This window comes from Dinoponera quadriceps, unplaced genomic scaffold, assembly GCF_001313825.1.
Source record: "Dinoponera quadriceps isolate SergipeBrazil2010 unplaced genomic scaffold, ASM131382v1 scaffold707, whole genome shotgun sequence".
NCBI lineage: Eukaryota > Metazoa > Arthropoda > Insecta > Hymenoptera > Formicidae > Dinoponera > Dinoponera quadriceps.
The window spans coordinates 1,109,301-1,134,906 of record NW_014555450.1 but is presented as its reverse complement, the minus strand read 5'-3'; the positions used below and the strand labels follow the sequence as shown (position 1 = coordinate 1,134,906).

The 25,606-nt window shown below is 42.3% G+C and overlaps 2 protein-coding genes across 4 annotated transcripts in view; both read right to left on the bottom strand.

The window, feature by feature from the left end:
* Positions 1-3,212: 3,212 nt before the first annotated feature.
* On the bottom strand, positions 3,213-20,232 carry LOC106744239 (aquaporin AQPcic-like). Its single transcript, XM_014618822.1, has 5 exons — positions 20,002-20,232; positions 10,077-10,264; positions 9,212-9,355; positions 7,140-7,595; positions 3,213-5,508 (listed from the first exon to the last, which is right to left on the bottom strand). Exons 1-5 carry the CDS (start codon positions 20,021-20,023, stop codon positions 5,500-5,502), a joined length of 819 nt encoding a protein of 272 aa, XP_014474308.1. The 5' UTR covers positions 20,024-20,232; the 3' UTR covers positions 3,213-5,499.
* Positions 20,233-21,053: 821 nt separating this feature from the next.
* LOC106744238 (aquaporin AQPAe.a-like) overlaps positions 21,054-25,606 on the bottom strand; it is a 36,856-nt gene continuing 32,303 nt past the window's right edge. For all 3 annotated transcript variants that reach the window (XM_014618821.1, XM_014618818.1, XM_014618819.1), the window contains 3 exons: positions 25,017-25,160; positions 23,473-23,924; positions 21,054-23,014 (listed from right to left, as the gene is read on the bottom strand). In XM_014618821.1, the coding sequence (XP_014474307.1) occupies positions 23,481-23,924; positions 25,017-25,160 (588 nt within the window). In that variant the 3' untranslated portion in view covers positions 21,054-23,014; positions 23,473-23,480. The remainder of the gene's footprint in view (positions 23,015-23,472; positions 23,925-25,016; positions 25,161-25,606) is intronic.

Genomic DNA, 25,606 nt, shown 5'->3' with positions numbered 1-25,606 from the left:
TAATTAAATTTCCCTGTTTCGGGGCAAGACATTATCTTAGAGATATTGGAAGAATTTTTCCTCGTAGAAATTATATAACTCGTACGCATAAGCTAAGTTTCAACTACATTTCTTCATAACTTCCCTCTCCCCAGTTATTCATTACTGAGACACACGATTAACTTATCAAAGAAGATCAAAATCTTGACTATAATTTTTTTATACAAAGATTTTCCGCGTATTATCTTTATCATTATCTTTACAGAATACACTTGACCTTAATTTTCCTCGCACATTTCGTTAGTATCTTGAACAATAAAGCGGGAGATAGCATCGCAGATAGCATCATCCACCTTCGGATTAAAGATTGGTATGACGCGGAGCGATTTCGTGGAAAATACATAGCGATTCTTCTAACGGTATAGACTTAATCGCGAAGCGATGGTAGTTACTGACGCGTGCAACATTCTTTTGCATGCACTTGAAGCGTACGCTCGCTCAATTATGAAATTGCGTTACTCGGGAAAAGTGGAACAAGTAAACGGATTAAAGGAATGTAATGCACTCGCTGCCCGAGGCGCATCGTTGGACTTTATACGCAAACTTCACATCGAACACATCGATACCTTCATTCGATCGCAATGCCCGCGCGAACGCTCGCTACGCTTTCGTTCTTCCCATTACAATACGTGTTTATGTTACTGCCTTGTAATCGTTACGTTTTGCCGCGACTTTTAAATATTTTCGCCGTCGTGAACACCGTAACCCTTCAACTAAATGACTAAACCGAGCAACGAGATATCGACAGAATGAGCGATCGCGAAACGAGACACGAATGCGAACATCTTGCACGAGCGAACTGGAAGAATTCGTCATTACTTACAAATTATTAAGATTCCTTCCTATCAATATTAACACAGTGTCCAAGGATATATATATTCTGTGTGTATTTTTACATTTTACTTGTAATTTTAGCAAGATATCAAATAATGAAAAACTTGCGGGAGTCTTACTATGGAAAAGGAATTTTTCTTTTTATAACTCGTGTTTTTCTCGCGATGATCGATACGACTTCTTACTTCTGTACAAGTTACTTGATAAAGTAACTCGACGAAATAACCGTGAGTTATTTGCGGCGGTTTAGGATGCAGGACGGTAGCTCGTTTCGGGCGTCTATAGATCGCGTAACACTTTGTAATGCACCGTGGCGGTTCATTTGGGTATTAGGCCATAGTAATGTGTATCCCCGGCTACGAGACATGAAACTTCGCCTACGGCTAATCGAATCAACCAATCCCGCAGCCTCGAGACGCGGAGCCATGCTTTAATTAGTGCCCAACCTCGACCGCTTAATTCACTCGCTTCGACCTTGAAGGTCTTCCCGTCTTGCCATTAACGCGTGTATCCCCGACTCAACCGTTCTCGCGTTTCAACGATAAAATCTCCATTAAAAAGGAGATATACCCGTTCCCCCTCCTCTTCTTCTCTTTTCTTCTTTTTCTCGTCGAATTTCTCACCGCTTTTGATTACGAGTCGCGGACGTGAAAAGTACGCGGCGAGACCGGGATAGACGGCGATGTAAAAATTTATTCGCGCTCGCTTCGTGCTTATTTCGTCCTTATCTGGACGTCGACACGGCGGAATAAGTGCCGACGAAAGAAAAGATAAAAAGAGAATAAGAAGAAATGGAAGGAAGGGGCGCACGGGAAGAGACGACGACGAAGAAGCACGAAGACGTGAAGTAAAGAGAGCGAGAGAAGGGATGAAGTTGGGGAAAGCCGGGGAGGGGGAGCATTAAGACCAGATTGAAAATTGAATTATTAACGAGCGACCTGCCGCCCAGCATGTAAATCATACGGAAATATTACTTTTCTTTCCGAGGGGAAAATGTGGCTCGAACGCGAGACGTCATCCGGATGCAGTTTCGCTCGCGAGCAATCTTCTCTCCCTTCCCCTCTTCTTCTTTCGTATTCTTGAATTCTCTTATCGTTCTCCTTTTTCTGCTTTTTTTTTTCTTTTTTTTTTGCTCGGACCACTCCTCGTTGCTTAAGCGAGCCGCCGTTCCTGTCTAATTTTGCGTTACGTAACGAGTTATCGTCCCCGTGAGACCCACTCGCGCAAAATGCGATGCGCATTATGTGTACAGGGTGTTCGCTTATTGCCGCACTTGCTGTATCATAGACCATATCTCCACGCGTCTACGAATGAAATGTTGAATACCGTCGGCAATAGAATGTTGTATGCTATTACTTCGAACGAGATCTTTTTGTTTACGACGTTGGCCGCGTCTTAGTAACCGAATCTCGAGTTCGGATTTCGATAACAGAAAAATGTGCTTAGAAAGATAGAAGGTCTCACTGTTCAGGCTCGCGTCTTTGAAACTTGATTCGCTAAAATCTCTTATTTTAACCGCTCATGGACTCGGACAGTTGTCGCCATGCGAACCGTCCGAAAAGTAGCATTGCGAAATGAACACCGTATATATCCGCTGGTTAGGAACTCTCAAGCCCCATTGTTTTATTCACCCCCTCTAGCTCTGGCTAGCTAATACTCCGCGTTTAATTGAATACTAAATATCCCTCTATCAGCTCGCGCGAACGTGATATTTCCGTAAGAAACGCCGAGACGACCGTCGCCCACTCGTAGACGCGCTTAACTTTTTCCTCTCGCGTCTTCGATAATTCTCGTGAAATCTCTCGCGCATTGTTAGAGCGTGAAAATGCAGCATACCGCCGCCACGACCCGCTTCCAATATCCGCGAGGGCACTGACAGATGCGCCTGTACTGCAGCAAACCCCGACTGCGAGCTAGTCACGAACGGCCGGTGCACCAGGCGACACGTTGCAAACGCAGAACGTGGTGAATGGGAGAGTTGGAAAGTTATTCGGGACGCGTCACCATTACCACCGGCAACACGCCCCTTTTTACGCCCCAAATCAATTTCTTCTGCAAGACACGCCGATACCTTCTTCTTTTTTTTTATTCGGCCATTTGTTGCGACCTCACGTTGACCCCAATGCGGCTTTTCTAAAAAGAGGAATAGCCAGAAATTGTAACTTAATGATATACGATATAACGGAAAATTTTTATTTTATATATATTACATATTACGTACATTGTGTGTTATATATTGAAGAGTAATATACGTATAATAATTTAATTGTAATAAAAATTCATATTCATATATTATGATATTATATTTAATTTTTGATTTCATTAACGATACATTAATATAGTAAAAATAATTAAACTTTATTTAATGTGTTAATTGTTATATTATTTTTTCATATTGTTTTCTCTATTTTTTCGGGCAACATTGGAGAACCAAATGTATAAAAATGGAGCTTGGAGAAAATAAGCACTGTAGCTACATAACAAATTTGCATACATGTCTTTACGCAATGTTTACGGAATCGCACTCGCCTGTTAAGACACGTGGAATTACACAGCTGGTAATCGCTTATATTGTGGCAAAGACAAACAGCATAATATATTATTACGAGGACAAAAGTGGCGAAGTATTTCGCTTTTGTTTCCACTTTCACAATACGCAGTACGGTACGTCAAAGCTCATTGTTAATGATCACATACGTGCTCAGCGAGAATTACACGCGACTCGTTAAACGGTAATAATTTAAACGCGATACTATAAATGTTTCGCGCGTATAAATGGTCGTTGCAATCGATGGCCGATTAACACGTGACGATTAAAGCGCGAGAGGATGACGCTATTAGTCTTTGTTACCCTTTTTTTCGTCGTTTTAGACGAACTGATGAAATGTTTGTACTCCGATACGGACGCGGGTGATGTAGATTGCGAGCGAGTTACAAATTTTGGCGGCGCATACAGCCCGCGGCAAAGAGGAAAATCAAAAAGTTACACTTTTTTGCGCGCGTCACGTTTTTTCGATGACATTCGCTCAATCCTTTTCAATCAGAGCTGTTATTTTCATTTGCCTGTTTTGATAGTGTGCGCCATGAGTACGCTTAAAACTTAACCGAAATGCGAATGCACGGTTTATCGGTGTACAAAAGTACGAAATTGCCTCGAACATTTAATCACGATCGGAGGATTAAACGAAGACATGAAGGACAAATGCTTCCATTTCCACGGGAAACGGAAACAAAGGGGTATGCGAGTACGGACGCGAATAATTAATTAAGCACTTTCGCGTTGTTCTATACATATGTATTCGTGTTGATCTTGATAAAATATATAAATAGTAAAATCACAATTATTTGCTTCGCGTACGTTGGCTAGCTGTCGAAAGCACACGCTGCTCTGACGGGCAGGAAAGGATCTTTTTTCACGACGACGGACGTTTTTCCCGCCGTGACGCTGCGAGCGAGTATACGCGTAACTGTAAAAATAACGATCGTATATTTACGAAACAAAAATACGTAAAAAGTCATCGGTTCCCGTTCGCCCGAAGGAGGACCGACGTTCTCGCTTCCGGCCATCGGACGACCAATAAACGTGAGTAGAAAATAGTCCGTTCTCTCTTATTCTCTCTCTCTCTCTCTCCAATTATACGAATAACTGCTAAAAACGATTCATCAAACGATATTATAACGTTTAATCGGGTTATGTATATAACTATATTAAACATGCAACGGATGTGCGAGATGGACGTAGCGAAAATAGCTCGAATTATTTTTGTATCATCGAATTTGCGAAATCTATACTGAAGAATTAAAGAGCGTCTCCATGCGCAAGACTGGGTGCTAAACGCTAAAATCGTTCCGCTTGCTATTTTCCTTCACATCGGCTCGCGTGTCCGATACTTATCTCTAGTATATATAATAGATTCGAGTAAGAAGTATATACACAATATCTTGCGTATATACGAGAAATGTCAAGACACTTATGGCAAACGAATGTACACTATGTTATAGAGAGAAAGTAGCGCGATAGTTTACCCGAGGACGATCTCGTATTTCGTATCGATAAGCATTTAATCGCGAAACATACCCGAGGATCGCGTTGAGATACCTTTGCGCGCCGCGTAAGAGTGTCATTTCGAGGCATTCCGACGGCTTTAATTAAACGGGCAGGCCGCAACAGATTTAATTAAAGATTCTGTAAAAATAGATTTTATAGAAAAGTTTCTGATTAAAATGTCTTGGTTTATCTCTAAGGTTTGGGTTTAGACCAAACTGTTTTATTGTCATTGGCAACGTTGATGACCACGGACCACGCTGACGGTTCCTAAAATTAACGACTAATGAAATGACTCGCGGTCTCATCGGACATATGCGAGGAACTACTACGTCAGTCTACGTTGACGATGATCCAATGCGGATCGCTCGACGGCCGAAACGATTGTCTTCTATCTCGGGGATTGCGAGGACAGCCTGGTTGAGCCTCGAAGATCGCCCACGATTCTGGAGATTCTGTCGAATCGCCCGTGCGTTCCGCAGCACGCAGTAACCCTTTCCCTCCGCTTGCGATCGAGTTTTAGCTTCTCCTTATCGCCTGCCACCTCGATCGCGATCCACTTCCTCCTTCTCGCCGGCGAATTAGGACTGCTGAAAGACGAATACGAGAATGTCAGTTAATTCCCCGGTTAATCTCTTTGATGTCGCGTTTGGCTCGAAAATCGTATTTCAAACGGCGAGGATATTTCGTTGCTTCCAGAAAATGAGAATGTTTGAGGATCGCTAATAATTGCGAATTAGCGAATAATGGCTATTGACCGCGCGCTGCATTGCGGTTAATAAATAGCGGCATCGTAAATAACATCTGTCGATAATAATCCTCCATGGTTTTAATCAAGGTGAATGAGAGAGCAGACACTTTTTGCTCTGTCTCTCTGATTAAACCACCGTTTCTGCGCGCGAGCCGTCTATTATGCGCGGATGAAATTAATTCTCCCGAAATCGGAAGTATTATTTTCGTGAAACTAAAAGAATATTTCATTGTACGCTCGTTCTGAGCGACAGATACGGCGAGTCTTGAGACAACGACGGCGCGAGAAAACAAAAGACGGTGACTCGTTCGGGCCTGAGAATCGTCTCGCGCACAGCCTTGTAGGTTGTAGCGATTAAAGTACTTTTATCCTCCTAAAGCCAGATCGCTTTTGTTCGACGGGCTTTCAGACGGTTGTAACCAAACGTCGCAACGGATAAAATCGCGGCCCTCGATCAGAGCGAAATAAGGAGATATATAAGAATAAAATACAATATCTCCGGGACGGATGGCTTTTTCCTTATCCACTTTGGAGCTCGCATCGACGGGTAAACCGACGATGTTAAATCCAGCTCTCCGGTAACGTCCCGTAAAACCAGTTTTACTGAACTTCCTTGCCCACCTAGCGATTTATCGTCGACCTTTACGGCCGGCCCTTACAAGATAATCCGCGTCATGCGAAAAGCCTTGATGCATGGCGGGCATGGCGTTTACATGATAAAGCCACATGAGCCCCCGTTTCTCCCGCATTTTAAAGGGTCGTTTAAAGTCGCACGAAAATGGTCATTAATTTCGCCGAAACGTCGTTAACGAGAATTATTGCCGAGACGGGACGTGGTTCCTCTTACGCGGGATCCGAACGTGTTTCATATCTCATCGATGATGTTAGAGAAAGCGTAGAAAATAAGAATGTTCCCTAAGCCGGTTGTAATTTTCGGTCAAGTCAGTTCGATATCTTTTCAAGCAAAAGATATGAGAAAAGTTTTGAAGCTTACGTCAATCGTCGCGTTTCCGTGACCACGAGTAACGTAGGCATTATTTTCGCGAGATCGTGATGACTGAACCGATTGAAGGTAAACGACAGCTTGATATGAAAATGCATTGCTCAATTGCGACAGCTGGTCGATTCAATAACACCGAGCGAATTTTCCGCACGGTAATTCTATAAAATAAACATAACGGGAGCTATCGATAATGGCGGCTGCGTTTTCGCTCGCATTTTAATATACAACGAAACGTTTACGAGCTAAGCGATTCGGTTCAACTATACAGGGTGTCTGAAACCTTTCTTGGTATCCGTGATGTGTAAATACACTGTTAATCGCGTATCGCCAAAGGTATACGTTGAAATCAAATGAATTTTGCAAAATGATTTTCCTGTTCTACCTGCACACCACCACCGATACTAAGAAAGATTTCAGACACCCTGTATATTCAACGTGCGCGCGATCTACTCGCGCATTCGTCTCACCTCCGGCTTCTGGCTCTCCAGGCTGTTGAGGGCGACCGCCTCGGGAACGGGTTCCTCCTCGACCTTATCCGGAACGCCGAAGACGGTCTTGTACATGAAGGCGGAAAACAGGCTACCGGCGATCGGGCCGAACCAGTAGATCCAGTGACGCGCCCACTGATTGTTCCACAATGCCGGTGCGAATGACCTCGCCGGGTTTATACTACAGCCGGTATAAGGGCCGACCGCCATCGCCAGTACGGCCACCGTGAGACCGAACTTGAGTGGCACCGAGTCCGTGTTCTTCTCGTTTCTGACGTCCCAGACGGAGCACACGAGCAGCATCAGAACGCCGGTGGCGATGGCTTCGAGAAGGAAGCCCTGAATCGCGGACATGCTGCCGTGTACATCGGTCACACAAAACATATCGGCCTGTTCGACCGTGCCGGCTGTCAGTTTCTCCGTCGGTGTTACCACCTGCGAATCGTCGAAGAACCGTGCTCGGATGACGGAATAAGTAGAAAACGTCATTACATTCGAAGATTTTATCGAAGTGTTCGCGACCAAGTGATTAGTGGTTGAATCGCGCGTGACGGGAATTGAACAGTCGTTCTTTAATCACGAGTCATCTTTTTCGGTGCTTGAATTAGAGACGGAAATTGCAGTCCGCTGTTTTGCGAGAAGGGAGAAGAGCGAAAAGGCGCATCGGCCGATTTTATATATCACGGTGCCTTTTCACATTCAATTTAATCATTTTTCCTCTTGGCCGAAATTAAAACTGTTATCTTTCGACTCGCATTGTTTGCCTCTCGTTTATCGCGAAACAAAATAACGCGCCGGGTTTCATTGTGGATAGAAGTGAAACAAATGCTATGGAAATGTGGACGAATAAAAAAACGCATCGTTTATTACTTGCGAAAGCAAACACTTCGATAAAAGTTTCGGATACACAATGACTTTTATTTTTATTTATTGCGCAGAGAAAGAGTGTGTACGCGCGCTGCAAAATTGTGAATATATTAAATAGCTGTCGACTGCGACAATAACAAGGGATATTTGCGACACACTCGGCGGTTTGGAAATACGCCGTATTTCGCCTCGTTCCCTTATTTCAGAAGAAATATTTCCGCTTCCGCACCATCATCATTCACCGCGCCTTTGTTTACGTGACCGTGTTCATTGTTTCCACGATGAATATCGAACGACGGCCCGTAGTTTTCCGCGATCAATGAACCTCGAGGAATGCATTTTTCTATTATATGTGTGCGGAGGCAAAGAGAGCCCTTCGTTTTGCTCGGATTTATCTGAATATTGCCGCGTCGACGTCTTACTGCGCGAAACAGATACCCCGGCGGCAAGCCTCTCCTCTGATTACGCGAAAGCGTTCGTTATTAATTGGACAACACGTGCGCTGAATTGCAGATTAAGCAAAGGTCGCGAACCGCGTCTCGCTAAGTACTGATACCATCCGGCAGATTCTCGGTTTATTTTGTCCCGTTCTGTGCAACCCCATAAATATCTGCCGCCTGTCTCGCCCTGCTCGATAATCGGTCCTTCAATTGAAAAGTCATCGTGCAAAATGTTAATCGCACCTTCAAGAAAACTCACGTTCTCCTCATATGTGTGTATGTTCCCCCGTTTCGATAATATTTAATCTGAATTACAACAGACGCGTTGAAAGCCATATGTGTCAATACGATGGGAGTAAAAATTTTATTTACGCAGCGGATATCTCTCTCTCTCTCTCTCTCTCTCGTGTACACTCGGTTACCCCGGCTCTTAACCGAGCATCGTCTATTTCATAATGCACGCTTCAATACACTATATCGTTAAAGCTTCCATTATATTCGTAAAATCAAACGCTATTATCGCTTGACTGAACAATTCGAGGCGAAGCGACACGTTCTAAACCAACGAATATAAATTTAAGTAAATCTTCCATTTTTACACTTATCTTCGCTAAGTTACAACTTTATTCGACCGTAATCTTTAGAGTAGCCACTTGAATCAACCTATTTTTCTTCGTTGGTATATAATTAATCGCTCGGCTAGTTATGCTCTCGGCGGAAGAGAATAATTAGATTTTCTTATACCTTCAGTATACCGAAGCCCAGAATACCGCCAATAATCTGCGATACGATGTAAATTAAAGCCTCGAGAATGGACTTTTTCCCGAGGACGACGGCACCCATGGTGACTGCAGGATTGATGTGAGCTTGACTGATGTGACCGATGCACTGAAAACGAAATCGGGGAAAATTATTGATCGAGTGAATCAACACATAATCATTAGTGTTTCGAAAAAAATAACTCTTTTCTTTCTTTGTCCGACGTTTTATCGATCCAAGCGTCGTGACTAGAGATACAAAATTACGCGCCATGTGAAAGCCAATGATATGCACATCACAGGCGCGTTGGAAGAATCGGAGCATTCGTTAAGAAACCACGACATGAACTCGCCAGAGGTTTCATCGGTGTGCGCAGTTTGCGAGCGAAAGGCGACGTATAAATGCGGTATAGCGCAGTGAAACGCGGCCTTTGACGCCAGGCATCACGCGAGCCTCGATACGCGAGTAATAAATCTCGATCTCGGGTCGCTTTAGTTGACGAGGAACCGGATTAATTTCGAATTTTTGGGCCCACACTTAGCGGGACCGACTGTCACGCATTTTCATCGTCTCGAGCGGAGCCGACTCCTCGGACACCTCGGCGCCAGCCGATCGTACGAGCGACCGGTTTTATTTAATCATGGAAATCACGCGGGTGTGTGTGTGTGTGTGTGTATTTTGGGCACAATTGCGCGCAGGATTATGTAAATCGTGCCCCGTCTGCGTTGTCTCCCGCCATATGGTGCGACGCGGTCGTATGTTTCTATCAGACTCCGAGCGAATATAAGACTATGGTGGCGAGAGAAACGACCGAGTGCACCGGCCGAGGATTGCCGACCCACATACTGACCTGAACCACAATCGAAACGACGAAGCCGAAGGTTAGCGATATTTGCACATGAGGAGGTGCTACGCCGAGACTACCCACGCATCCCATGCATCCCAGGAACACCAGGAGAGCCGTGCCAATCAGCTCTGCCAATCCGCAGAGCAGATTCCTCTTCATCGTGCCCTCTCCTTGCATCCATTTCTTGAATCCTGAAAGGCAGGATGTTCTCCGTTAACTGGACGATCCAACGTCGAAATAGAATCCGTGGTCGGAGCGACTGTCAAATCGGGTGGGAGGACGATATAGCTCAGTGACACGAGGACAATTGAAAATACTCGAGATATTGATGAATGAAATACTTATAAGAGTATCAGGTTTACGTTGCGCCCGGACGAAATCTCTTCCCGCGCTCCTCAGGTTCCGTTACTGCGCGGCGATTTCTCAGATACCTTCCGCGTGGAAAGGAGTAGGCTGCTGGACTTGCCATTTCTCGATCCGCCATCTGCATTGAACTTTTCCTCCCGAGGAATTTCCCGAAAGTAGCCGCGAATATACGCAATAGTCACACGCCGACGGTCTTGACCTGTCCAGCAGCCCACCTAATCTACGCGATTACGTTACTCGCCTCTCTCTTTGCGGCGATTCCGGTACATTTTGTACGCACACGGGCGACTAACGTGACACTACCTGTACGACTATCACCGATGGAACAGCTTTCGAGAAAGGTAGATACCGTGCGGCGTCGTATCGCCGCTAGCGAACAAGGTCGTCGCACGACGTCATTTTACTTGTGCACGCGCTAGTAAGTAACTTGTCCGTCGGAGAAAAAAGACCGCTTTGGTTCACGCAGACCGCTGTTTGATTGACGCAGTCGTTACTTTGCATCGGCTTAAATCAAACGCAAATAGCTAAATCAGCTGATTACATTACTCGCTGACAGGCGTTTAATTATGCAAAACCGTGACACTCGTCGCTGTGCAACTTCAAAGAACGTCACGCTTCGAATATCGTCGCGCTAAATTTGTGAGAAACTTACTCCGGCTCGTGGATTTAATGAAACATGTGCGTTTTCAAGAACATGTCTTCGAGAGAACAACAGAAATGTTCACAGAAATCAAAATCTCACAAGTTGTACTCTAGATAATACGCTGCATCTTTTGTGATTTTAACCCGGTAGTAGTCCTTATTTTTTTTTTTTTTACGTAAACAACTTTTAAACTTTTAAATATGCTATTCCATCAAAAATAAGCAATAAAACAATATTTTTTTAAATTGATATCTTCATTCATTTGAAATACTATCATAATAAGATACTTGATGTGCTTATTCTATTTCTTAAATATTCTTTGGTTTCTCCAAATCTTTTTCAAAACGCAGCGAGCAAATCTATATCTATAATGTTCCCAAATCATAGAATAATGGTTAATATGCTCTATTTTGTGTTAATAATAGCGGCTTTTAATTGAGGCCTAAAATGACCCCAGTTGACTGTTCCCGAGTTAACAATTGAAAGAACCGAGAAGGAAATCATAATAATAAGCTTTATTTTAACTAACAATAGTTATGATCAAGTCAATAATAATTATTATCAAGTAAAAAATAATCCCCTTAAAGGTTGCAACGCAATAATCGAAATTATCTGGATATAAAGGCATTTGCATGTAACAAATTTTTAGTCGTAATCGTAAGAAAATTAACTAACTAATTGATTATTTTTCGACCGAAAGGAGAATAATCGATTGTGATTGGTCAGTTTTCTTATGAACTTACGGTTACGACAAAAATTATTATATGCTTTCACCATCCATTTTACGTTAGATAATGGAAAGAAGAGTTAACGAAGCAAACAAGAACATTCAATAAAGAGTGTCAGATGATGAGGTAACGATAACGTGAAATAATCTTTATCTGCCTTATTTTCGGAGGCAGAACGGTTAACTCTCTTATCGCAAGATATATACGTAAAGCAGTGAAGAGTTACAGTTAAATTTGCGTTAAGGAACAAGTGTCATTGTAATTTATGCTTAACTCATCCGTGATGATATATCGCACTGTCACACGATATCTTATATGCAAACATATATAAAATGTACTCGCGTCTTAATCACTACTATTAGTATTAAACTTCCAGATTCGACTTAATAAACAGGGCAATTTTGTCACATCACGTTGAAAAAACCGAAAATCATCGGCACATAACTTTTATGTCAAGTGATATGTTGTAAACAATCTTCCTGCCGCAAATGAATTAAAATGCTGCACCAACAATTCGGGTTACCGTTAGGGTGTACATACTTTTCATTTGTAAAAGAATTCGGATCGTCAAAAATTCCACAAGCACCGATCAGCTATATTGAATAATCGTCGAGCATCGGCGTTGTGAATGTAAGCGATTTGTGATATATACCAAACGTAGAATTCTGTCATCGATCGGATATGATTGTTCCTCCCTTGTCGTATCAAAAAAACAATTATCCTCTCGCGATCCGGCCGTTATAAAATATTCTACGGTTCATGTTCGTTGAAAACGTTTTTTAATACTATTGTTCCCGCGCGATGAAAATAACCCAACGTTTGTAAATAAATCAAATCGTATCGCTAGTATGCTAATTACCGACGATGTCTATTTCTCAATTGACGGAAATGTTGTAAATGACAAATCTGTTAACGTATCGATACGTTTAACTCTCAATGGAAACGACGAGTGAGCCATAAAAACTGGTATTGACATAAATCGACATCGGATTACGAAACTTGCGGCAATTCGCGACTCGGTTGCAGCGACGTCGGATGCAGACTCCTAATGCGGAAAATAATATAATTGGCAGATAAAAGAGAAACCGGGTAATTAATTACGATTTTTACGAAGCAGTTTTTATCTCAGTTTTTACGAAGTGAGAGCTCGCACGTAAAACATACTGTAGGGACGGATTCGATTTAGCGAGGAAAAACCGCCCTGCACCGTATAATTCAAATAATATTTATTTCACAATTTATTGTAACGTAACGAAATATTATCCTTTTGTTTCTATCTTTTCGTTCTCTTTGAGAAATCGAGTTCTGCACGATGTTGTAATTACACGAACAATAAATGACCCGGTAAAACGCGGATCTATCAATTTCTATCTATCAATTTCTATTTCCGTATGTGCTGTTGTAAAATAGAAAATATAGTGACTTATTCGTGGAATTGTTCTGCTTCTCTGAGTGGATAATAAAAACCTGAATAACGTTTCCGTAATGTCTTTGCCATATTTGCTAGTCTATGTAAATTTCATGGCGCCAATAAATTATTGCATAGTTTCTTTCTAATATACCGAAGAAATCTTGATCTATATGTTTACGACTATGCAATTATTACATCATAGACGATCGAACTCGCGGATAGATCGGTGATGAGATATCTGAATTTTATCATAAATGACGGATGAAAAGTCAAGCACGTAATGTGATTTCGCTTTCAAAACCTGCTGATAATTCTTATCCGCTGATAATAAACGCATCGCGTGATAAAAACGGATGAATGTTTTTCTAAAAAACAGAGCCTACGCATATAAAATCTTTCCTCGCTATTTCCTCACTATTTCCGGCCGATTTGATAAAAAGGCATGGAACCGTCCGAAAGTTCAATGAACGTTGTTCGTTTACAGAAATCGTATATTTATCGTATATCATTGACTTAACAATTTCTTTCTTCAGTGCATAATTATATACAGTCAGCTGCACGTTATTCATAATTCTGTTAATAGATGTCGTATATGTAAAACTTCTGGATGTTAATGTTAGTAATACATTAGGTTAAAATGCTTTGAAGATTAGATTAGATATTTTGAACAAGTGAAGTTTCCTAGAAGATGGTTTGGCCCTGATACTAGTTTCAGCACAGTTTTACGGTAGAGATTTCATAACTATCTTTGAAATCTTTGTTTGCTCGATTCTGCAATCTGTTGGAAAATAGCAGAAATAATCAATTTTGCCAATTTACTCCTTTAGCCAACTAGCTCCGGTCTCTCCTGCAATCGATCATAGGACGTTTGCGAGGTTTTTTTTTTTACAAAACATGTAAAAAATTTCAAAACATGTAAAAAGATAAGACTAAGCGAATTTATGATTCACAAATATACGTAGTAGATAGGCAGCTGTCAAAGTTACATATACACATAAATACATATGTTTATAAATTACATATGTATATATGTAATTACATATGTATATGCAATTTTCACACAGCTATCTATCTACTGCGTATGTTCTTGATTTATAGGTTTGCTTCGTCATCATTTTTGTATATTCCAAAACATGTCAAAGAAAAACTATTGCAGCTGTCTTGCGACCGACTGTATTTAGCTACTATATAATTACACTCGATAAATAATGTTTTATATCCGGCTCATGCGTCGCCAGTAAACTTCATCTATCACGCACTTCCACGAAGTTCTCTTCAGACCGCGAGTCATTCGGTCATTCGATTTTTTTATGTTCAAGTTGTGGAATTGCATATTCATCGTATTACGTTTAATTTACTACCGACAGATTCGACACGCAAGTTTCTGCATAAAGGAAAATCGCTTCATCCAGCTCAGTAGAAAGAATATTCTAGTCTAATCGTTGTAGCTCTTAACTCCTTATCGACACGACCAGGCCGCAACACGCCCGTGATATTTTCAATGTTCAACGATCATTAATTGAACGGATAATGACGCGTGCGATAGAAACGATCTTGCGCAGTCGATTCATTTTTATAGCACCGTACTCCGATACGGTGATGAAAATTAACATCTAAGCGCGCATCCGGTGCACACGTGCGGCAATGCGCATCGCACGCGAAATCACCGAGATTACGCGGTAATTTTTAACGCTGCGTTTATCACCGATAAATCGCACGTCGGCCGCTGCGAACCGATCGTTAGCGGCGCGACGCTCGCTGCAGAGCGGCATGGATGGATGCATCGGGGCGCGCAAGAAGACACGCTTGTGCGCCTTTAATCGCCACTCAAGGAGGACGATCGTCCTCCCACTAACGAAGCTTTAATCTACGATCTGCATACAATCGGTTAATTTCGCGGGAGCGCCGCCAAGAGATTACGCGGCAATTAGCCGGCATAATCCGTCCGTTAGACCGATAAACGGCGTTATACGTATACGTACGGCCAAGCGCAAGTTAAACCGACACAAATTAACTAATGATCCGTAACACGGTGCGTACACGACGATAAGTCGGCGTGCGTCTTTTTGTTGGCTCCAAGGCTGCAGGGGGATCGATTTTCCTTTGTTTATATCACTGCGACAAGCCGGGTTTTCTCGTCGTCAATTTTCGACACTCTTCTCAGGCTGCGCTGCTTTTCCGAAAGCGATCCGAACGGTTCCCGAGTCCCGAAATTCTCGTTCTACCTTAAGTCTTCAAGTGGAGAAACCGGAATTAACTTCATATTTGTAGCATCAAAGGGATACCTCTCTGCACGCTTCGCGAAAACTGAACTGTGTAGTGTTGTTCGTGGTAATTTTTACTTTCGCCTAAGTAAAAATTCAATCGTTTTGACCTTATAATTATGTAATCACGTCATTAGTTTTTTTATTCCAGTAGCCGATAATAAACGTTTGCGCGCAGCTCAAGCACTCTTGAGGAACTTGCGTCATCGCGTGACGGTTGAATCGTGTAGCAAGTTCGCGCTCGTCAATAGCATCGTGCATCGATGTTATGAGATGTACGCTAGAAGAGAGCAAGAATGCAAAAATTATCGTTTAACCTTCAGCGATAAACGAGTTTTCCTTTTATTCGTTTTTAAGGAAGCGAAAATATCTCATGGAGGAACATTTCTAATTAGCTCGCCGATATTATGTAATTACATCGGGTTCGCCACCGCGAATTACGCAGGTTGCACGACGAAGACAAAGGCGTGGGAAGGATTTCGACGACGAGAAGTGTTACGCGGCTAGAAGCGACATTCACGCTTTAATTCTGCAGAATTTCCACGTTTCCATCCGGCCCGCGTAATTTTATTCCAGCCGTGCTCACTCAGTCTTCGTATCCTCGAGCGCAATAATACATTCAAGGCGCCTAATCTCTTCGTTGTCTCATCGATCAACTTCTAAAACTAATATTGACAACGTTTCTCGTTCTATTTGTATCGGCGTTAAGTTATGCAAGGATACATTTTCGGAAGGATGGAGGTTTCCCCTTTTCGCCTAGTGCGATTAACACACACTCCTTAATTATAGATCAGCGTTTACTTACAGCGGAATTGAGATAACCGCAAAACAGCTTCGCCATTTGTATATATATGTCGATATCGGAATGAATGTGTTACCACACTAAAGCGATAAAGACCGGCGATACGGCCATATCGTCGAGTTGAAAGTCTAATCACATGCTGACCGTTGTATAAATATTCTCACCAAATGATTTCGCGCTGTTGGAATGACGTAAATATGTCAATCATCGTAAATAGTTCACAATTCCAAAAATTTTCGCATATGGCTCAAATTTAAATAAAGACGAGACTAGAAAATCTATCACGTGAACTGCCATGACATAGCTTATTAACACATTAACGTATTATATTAATACATGAAATTAATTACTTTAATTTAAATTATTCGTAATACGAACATTTGGTTTTAGTCAATTTGACTGTTTTATATGTCAAAATTTATGATTATATTAACTTATATCAATGTTTATGCCACAAAAAGTATAGTACACTTCTAAAGAAGAACTAAGTTAAGTGGTACGATAACACTTGGTTAACGAAGGTTTCCGTTTGCAACAGATATGGAGTAATATCGATAGGTCGACTATCATGAGATGAAAGAGAGAGAAAGAAAGACTTTATCGTCAATACGATGTTTCTTATCATATCGGTTAAGCAAAGAGAGACGAGCCATTTCACTTCTCACTACTGTAAACTTCGTGCCTGATAAGTTGTGAAAAAAGACAAGGCGAAAGCTTGAAAAATCGTTGTACCTCGAGACGTGTTGCTGAAGAAAAGTGCACTTGATGTGCGCTCGTTCTGTTGTCTGTATCAACGAAACAATTTCTCAAGATACGTCGATAAAAATAGTGTTCCTGTCTGAACGGATGGAGGAGAAATCCTTGAAATTATACGCCACGATCTCGGAGCGGAATATTCGCGAATTCGATGTGCAGAAATTTCAGAGATATGGAATACGCCGCGTTATAATATCTGGAGCTATCTTTCTTGAAGTAGTTACGTTGTAGCAATTGTCAGTGAACGAAATTAGAACTTCGCGTATCGTTAGATGAAATTGTAATTTGACTGTGTTACGAGCTTAACAAATTAATCGTGCAAGAACGAAATTGCGACGTGAGCGATGTGTAACGTCGGCGAAATCCATGACGTGTGGTATAATTTTTATCACTCTAAAATTTCCCCGTGATAATACAGTTGAAATTTCAATAGTGTGAGAATGAAAAGAAAACGCTCGTTGCTATGTACGCGAAATCTTCATTTTGCACGGTATGGTGCGCGAGGTAATGCGCCGGCCAACACGTGTATCGCGTAATTATCACGTAGAAGAGAGAATTGTCATGATCGGCGCGTCGATTATAATATTATATAAACATGAGCTCCCCTGTTGCAACAGATTGTGCCTAACATATCGCGTGCTTGCTTTATACGCGGACGTCGATCATAAACGTGTGCGCGCGTTAACGACAAAATTGCTCACGATAATATTTATATACTCTATCATCCAAATCACACACCAATTTGAAAATTCGTAAAATATATATATTTACATCCGGCGTAAATATATTAATTGAAATCCCAACGAACGCATGTAATGCGTACATAATACACATACATTGTACCAATCCAATAGTATGAAAATTTACGATATCAAACACCGCGACACAAAATCAAATTTAATTTCACAGATTGTTTTGTCTGTCAGAACCGTGTCGATAATTATTATCTTTCATAAGTTGTTCGATGTTGTCGTGAAATCGTGTTAAAGAATGCACTTTGATCTACGAGTGATTGGAGACGAGAAAAATGAAGTGATAGTGAGCATCGGCGCAAACACGCGGAAAAAAAATTCTTCATTCGTGTGACTGATTTTCTGTTGTCTGGGGACGAAAACTCGTTTGTAGGAATAAGAAGATTCCTATAGGAGATTTTGATTCGGTCAATTGTTCTCACTTATCTCAATCAAGTTTTAATGCAGCCAAAAATATTCAAACAAATATTTCCAGTCGCGATAACAGAAACATCGTTTCTTCTTTGTCACCCAGTTTTCGTCTTGTCCCGTCGTGTTACGCGAATTGAAATTTTTTCATGCACGAGAAATCAAGAATCGCGAAGAATAATCCGAAAAATCTGCCGGTATTTTCGCACGGTAATTATTTTCGCGCTTACTTTAATCGCGCTTTCGTTCTCTACTTCCACCTCTACCGTTTTCGTGTTTTTTTTTTCTTTTTTCGATATTTAATCCGAAAGAAGAGATTTTTTACACTAATCTATCGCATATGGCAAAGCCACGGAGTCAAAGTCGCAGGATTCTATTTCGAGTTCGTTAAAGTGGAAGTCGAAGGTGAAAACCATTTTGGTATTTGAGCTAAGGTCGACGGCCCGAAGTTATGGAGTCACTTACTCGCAGAATGGCAACGCTACTGCCACTTCCATTGACGATCACGAAATACGAGACGAATCACTACCGTGTCACAGAGAAGTTCCGCTCACACGCAATCTAACCCTGAAATAGGGTTTCGAAATAGCTGCGTCGCATAAAGCGCCCATTAGCGTGCAACCTAACTAATTTAATATAGTTAATTAACAAATGGCTCCATTTGTGAAACTTCCGCCTCTCATTGCACTCAACTTCGCCGAAACGTTCATATAAATTCTTACTTGATCGTTTGTTATTAACGTTCAAACGCTATTTCCGCCATGATAGATAGAAAAGCACACGGGAATTTACATGCAGCGTCTCTTACATTTAGCATTTCAGTTATAACCTTCTCATTTATTCATTTCGTTTTACGATCGTTTTAACTTCACCCGCGAAATCAAATTGGAGAATATCTTTCCGCTGCAATTGCGCCGCACGGAAAAACGCAAGCACCCATTATCGGCGATTTTTAAATTAACTTAATATCTAATAGATTCCAGAATTAATTATGAGTACGTCCGGGCAGTTGGACTTTGTTTCGCCGGTGTGCAAACTGTGTCACGCTTCCTCTTCCGATATTCGCATTCCGATAGATTGCATGTATATTGATAGCGCTTTTAGCGCCTTAACGTACACCTTCGAACTTATTCTGAATTTTTATCATGCTTATATCAGACGTTTGATGGATGACTTCGTTAGAACTGGTTAAAGTTCTAGAAAGAAAAAACAAGAAAACGCTCACAATTTCGCAAGAACGTACTCTCCAAAACGCAATCAATATATCATCATTGAGAATTGTCACTAGTGATCATAATTACAAGTGTCGCAAATCAGTAAAATTTCGCTGCAAATTACGCTCATTTAAAACGTTTAATCGTGTTAAATTATAAATTAACACGTTCAATCGTGTCAAGCGACGTGACTTAAAACGGCAAGAAATATGTAAGAAAAGCCTCAGTTAAAATAACAGACTTGAATTTGCAACGTGCTTACTGATTTATCGATAGATTACTGTTTCACTGGTTCAATTAGTCACACGATTTTCACCGATTCGATTTATAAGATATTAGGAAACGCTCAGGCGATGATTACACTCGAAAATAACACATTTTATTTTCACGATATAATAACAGCGTGCGTCTCGATAACGTCCCGAACATGCGATTCCGAACGTGGCTATTCGTACCACGTGCTCTAATTATGACGGTGAAATTCTATTTCGGTCCGCGATTTACTCGCCACCACTTGTTAACCGCGCGTCTGCCGACCGTCCCTCGACGAGAGCTAAGACATTCCCCGTTAAAGGCGGACTTACCTGCGCGAAAATCGGCCGGCATGACGGCGTAATGTCGGGTGACCCGCGGGGCGGCACAACACTACGAAACACAAACGTGTTCCCGCGATGGAACTTCCGATTCGGTCAAGATCACCGGAGGGCTACCAGAGAGACCCGCACACTCCGTCCGACAGTCTCTTTATAAACGATCGTAAGTCCGTTTCTATCGCGGAGGACACGTGGCCACTCTTCAATGTAACGCACGCGTGCTCGCGCTCCCTACTTCGGCCTCTCGCTGCTCGTGCGTGCACATCAAAATCAGGCGGGGATGCTAATTTCAGACTCACGTGGGAAATAGCAAGGCGTTACCGTATATCGCCGTGTTGTTTGCGTCGCGACGATTCGTGCTGCCGGCTCAGTCGAAGTCGCTTTGTTTCCACGTATATGCGTATGTATCTTCGGCCGCGGGCGCGTTGTGTCGACACCGTTGCGACATGATTTGTGGAACGGCTTCTGACATCTCGTCGACACGTTGCCAAGTAAACAATCACGCCGCAATGAGAGATATTCGCGACCTTCGTTATTTGATTTGTGCCGAATATCTCCTCCAGAATATAGACTGCAGTCTCGGAGGATACTAATTTTGGAATGGGGAATTTATAGCGTCGCGTGTTTCGTGCGACAATGCGCCCCGCTTTCTGGACCATCGCTATTTTTATATGCCGTTGGCGCGCAAGATAGGCGCGACAAAATCACACGGATTTTCAAAGTTCGATTATACGAACGACTGTCGGGTGTTTGCTCTTTCAAATTTTATATATATTTATATATACAGGGTGTAACTGAAATCGAGAGCGAGCTCCCCAAAACGTGAAAAAAATTCATATCAACATATATCCGCGAACCAGCAGACATTATAACATTCTTCGAGCCGACGTTTCGCGATGCGTGCTTCTCATTTAAATAAGTTGTCAATGGGCGGAATTACACATTCGTCCCGGAAGTAATTTCTTCGAAGAGTCACTTGAAGAGCGCGTACCTTCCCAATACGCGTTAGAGGTGCGTGCCAGAGAAGGAAACCACAAAACTCATTAAAATGTCGCATCGAATTTATTTAATTCGCACCCCGCCATTACAGTTTGAGAACTCGTACACGCCGCGCTCGACAGTCGTGTAATCCAAAATTCGAATCCACCGCCGTTCGCGCGCAGACGAACCCTGCGAATTCGCTGACCGAAATCTACCGCGCATTTACGCACTCGGGCTCTTAAAGTTATTGTTATCCACAACGGGGAATAAAATGGAAAGCGACGGGTTCTCTCTATCGCGTATCTTATATTTACATATACATTAAGCCGCAAACGTAATTGCAATCGCGTACACATGTACAGGCGCACGCACACACGCAGGCATTACACACTTTCGCTCGCATACAGACATACTACCGAGTACAATTAAAACTTTGGCGCGACCGACGGCGATGGAGGTAATTTCCTGAATTCACCGAGACTAATTCCGTTATTTCGAATTTCGTCGCAGCAGGGATAAGAGAGGGCCGTCGCGTTATGCTCCGCGAGAACAGCCACCTTGGCCTTAACGAGCTGCATCGCGTACATGCGCGATATAATGGCGGCGAATTTAGTAGAATGCGAGCGAACGGACCGGTCGAGTCTGTAACCCATAAATTCGCTAATAATTAATAAAAAGCGCGGCGATACAGCTGCAGCGGCTCTACCGCATAATGCATGTGAGATTTCTTTTTCGTGCGCTTCGCGTTACAAAGAGAAGAAGTAAACGGGTAGCATAAATTCGCCGTATCGGTGTGTGTGTATGTGTGTATGCACGTCTAACACCGGTACGTCGCTCGCACGAACGCAACCGCGGGACACCACGTGTAGTTTCTTTGTAACTAAGAAAGCAACAAAGGCGAAGCGAGAGGAAAAAAGGGAATTGTGTAGTTAAAGACGAGAATTTGCCACTCGAGGAAACTGCACAAAAATCAGTAGGAGACAAGAATTAGAAACGAACGTGAAAGGAATACATTGGATAAGAAAGGTGGCTAGAGTGGCGGCATAATAATAGCGAAGATGAGCACTTGGAAAAACAAGGAAACAATGGTGACGAAGAAAAGTATAAATTGAAACGAAATAAACCGTTCGTAAAGAATGACCTCACAAAGATAGAAAAAGACATTCAAAGAAAAATTTGTAGAGATGGCGAGAGCAGAGGGAAAAATCTGGATCGTAAATAAGGATCGGATGTAGGACAATACGAGTAAAATGAAGGAAAGTTAGCGGAGGACTTAAAAAAGACAAATTTTCGGAGTCAACGTGACTCCGCAAATTTGTCTATCTAAACTGGCTGGACAACATTTCGAATAAACTTCTAATGTGAATGTTTGAAATGCAAAATACAATCTCTTTTATTTTGTATTTTCCGAGTAAAATGTATTCAAATATTTTTTTTTACTCGTATAATTATTATATAACTGTTATATATAACTATTTTGTGCAAGTCACTTGGAATGTTATTTCGCGTGTTATTAATTGGAATAAACATTTCAGCGCTCGGAGCGCTTTTTAATTCGTATTTTGCATTTTGTTTGCTTAAAATGTAGTTCTGCCCAGCCGTGATACGGACTAAAGGTAAACAAAAAGTAATTATCATAATGAATGCGAGATTTTACGTCTACGACATAGAGGCGAACGGAGAGGGTATGCTTCACGACGTCCCCATTTTACAAATGTATAACGTCGTATTTTTGTACAAAAACAATCCGTCAGATCAGTCTATAGTCGAGAAGTCCTCGCCGCGTGGCAGTCGCGATCCTCCCGGGCCGCAGGGTGCACGAATGAGACGTATCCGAGCGCCTTGGAAGTAAAAATCCGTAAAGTTCGATGCCTGTCCGATCTGCTTCCGTTGCTCCGCACGAGAGAGTTTCCGCCGGAACTTTCACAACGTCCTCTCTTTTTCAACCGGGGAAAATACCAGCGCGATCAGGATTTCTCGTTCAATTTGTGAACCACCGACAACCGGAATGCAATTTCGCTCGCTGAAAGAGGAAACGCACGATGTAAGTTCGATTCGACGATCTTCCGGTGAATGTGACGTTACGTCGCACGAAAATATCCAGAAGATATTTGGAAGGGCGGAATAAACGGAGGCTGCTGATAGGACTATCGCGATTAAGAATGATTCGCAGCACGCATACGAACAAGAATCGCCGATGGCGTCGAATCGCCCGTCTGCTGTCGATTGCAACTTGCAACTCAGAAATGAATAATAAATGAATGAGAGATCAGAAAAGTATTATTTAATACTCTTCTAAGAAACTATTTCGCTTAGAAAAAACGGCGATACAAAGTGACATTGAATAGAATTTCTTACTCATCGAATAATTCGTTCCTTCGAGGCGAACAATCGCTTTGCAGCGCCGACGCTGCGTGAGAACGACGTAATGACGTGACGTAAACGATTCTGATGAACATCTGAGGGAACGCGCATACGTACGATTTCGTCTACGTCTCGATGCCGTTCAAAGTGTTCGCGTCTTGCTTGGAGTCCTCCCGATTCGTCTTGGGCAAAAACACGCAACGATAGATCGAGGCCGATATAATAGCGCCCAAGAACGGTCCGATCCAATACACCCAGTGGTTGCTCCAGTAACCGTTCCAGAGGGCGGGTGCGAACGTCCTGGCGGGGTTCATGCTGCAACCGGTGTAAGGTACGAAGGCGAAGCACAGCACCGTGACACAGAGACCGAACCTGAGCGAGAGCGAGTCGATGGTCCTCGCATTCCGCGGATCCCAGGTCGCAGCAGCGAAAAATACGAGTATTGCTGTAGCTAAAAGCTCGGCCGCGACTCCGGCACCGGGTGACAGTTTTCCGTAGACGTCGTTCGTGCAGAAGGACGCGCTCTCCGTCAAATTAGAAGCGCGTAGAAGCTCATACGGCGTTATCATCTATAATTAGAATCAGACAGAAAGAGAGAGAGAGAGAGAGAAGAAAGTTAGTTCGATCTGTGTATGTGCTTGCGCCGAATAATGCGACGATCAACTAATCCGAGATACACGAGGCGTCAATAATGCCTTCCAGTTCGGGCATTTTCCGGTCGAGCGTCGCGCGTCGTGTCTACGTAGATATTTTTGTGCATGACGATTTTGCAATCGTGCCTCTGACAGCTGGGCAGCGGCGAACATTTGAAAGTGTACGATTGAAAGTCGGACGTGAACTTGCGGGATAAATAACGCAGCTCTCTGATATTATGTCGAATTAGTCGGTGAAGAAAAACGTGGCTCCTCGTTGGCTCTTTGGTCACGATGCATAATCCGAGTCGAAATTTTGATCCTGTGTTAAACTACTCTAATTCTACAACACAGTAGGAGCTAAGATAGCAAGATAAGTTCAATTTTAATTCTAATAATATAATATAACCCCTGTTTTGACCCTGATGACGTCTAAAATTTTTATTTTCGCTATTTTAGCGTCGAAGTAGGTTGTTGAAGATAGCGTTAAAATTCAATCTATAAAATTAAAGGTTCAAGAGAGACGTTAAAAGGTGTCGATATCGTCAAAATGAATTTTTATCAGTTTATAAGTCACCTAAGTAAGCGCAAAAGCGTCAGAATAGTATCAAAATTTCGACTCCGGAACATGACAGCCTGAAAATGTTAAATTGGAACCGTGAGAGAAGCGCTATCGACATTGTCCGCATCGGTCGAATCGATGCTCCTCTTCGCGGGGAAACGTTTCTGCTCGCGTCGCATGCAATGTATTCTGGTGATCTAGAAAATTCCGAGCGTTTGGACGTTGCAAATCAGAGATAAATTAATCTCTCATCACTGAGATTAAGTGAGTGTGCACGATTCGCAATAAATCTCGGAGATCGGGACGCGTGATTGCTGATAACGCATTGCGTAAGCGCACGTGTATCGACGATGTATCGACACGCGATGCTGTCCGTCGTGCCGAAATAATTCTCGCCCGGGTGTGGCCCCGCCGAAATATAATGCAGACGTATTTTGCAATTTATAAGCAAATAAGTATTCATTGACCTTTAGCAGGCCGTAACCTATCAGACCGCCCAAACATTGTGCAACCATGTAGACTCCAGCGATCGGGATAGATATGTTGCCGAGGATTACAGCCGCCGCCGTAACGGCCGGATTTAAATGAGCTCCGCTAATGTGACCGACGCACTGGAAAAAGAAAGAAAGGAACAGCTTAAGGTAGTCGTATCGTAGAGTGTCGGATTTTCAGTGACAGTATTAAGGGGCCCCTACATAAGTTTGTTATTTACTGAAAAAAAGGTTTCAAATGACAGATTCATTATTGAAATGCGTCCGCCTTTATATTTCTCTCCTTCGATTCATGTAGGGTAATTATTCATTTTCAAAGCGTAAAAGAGAGAGAGAGAGAGAGAACGAAGTAGGTGTACACAAATATATAAAATATAATATAAATATAATGCAAATATAAAATTTAAACTCATGAAATGGTCGACAGTGTGAAGTATATTTATAAAATATAAGCCGAGATACGTATAAAATTGAAATTACACTATAATAATATATACGATTTAACACGTCGATTATTTATTGCGAATAAATATGAAATCAATATCGCTGCGAAAGAGGATTAACAC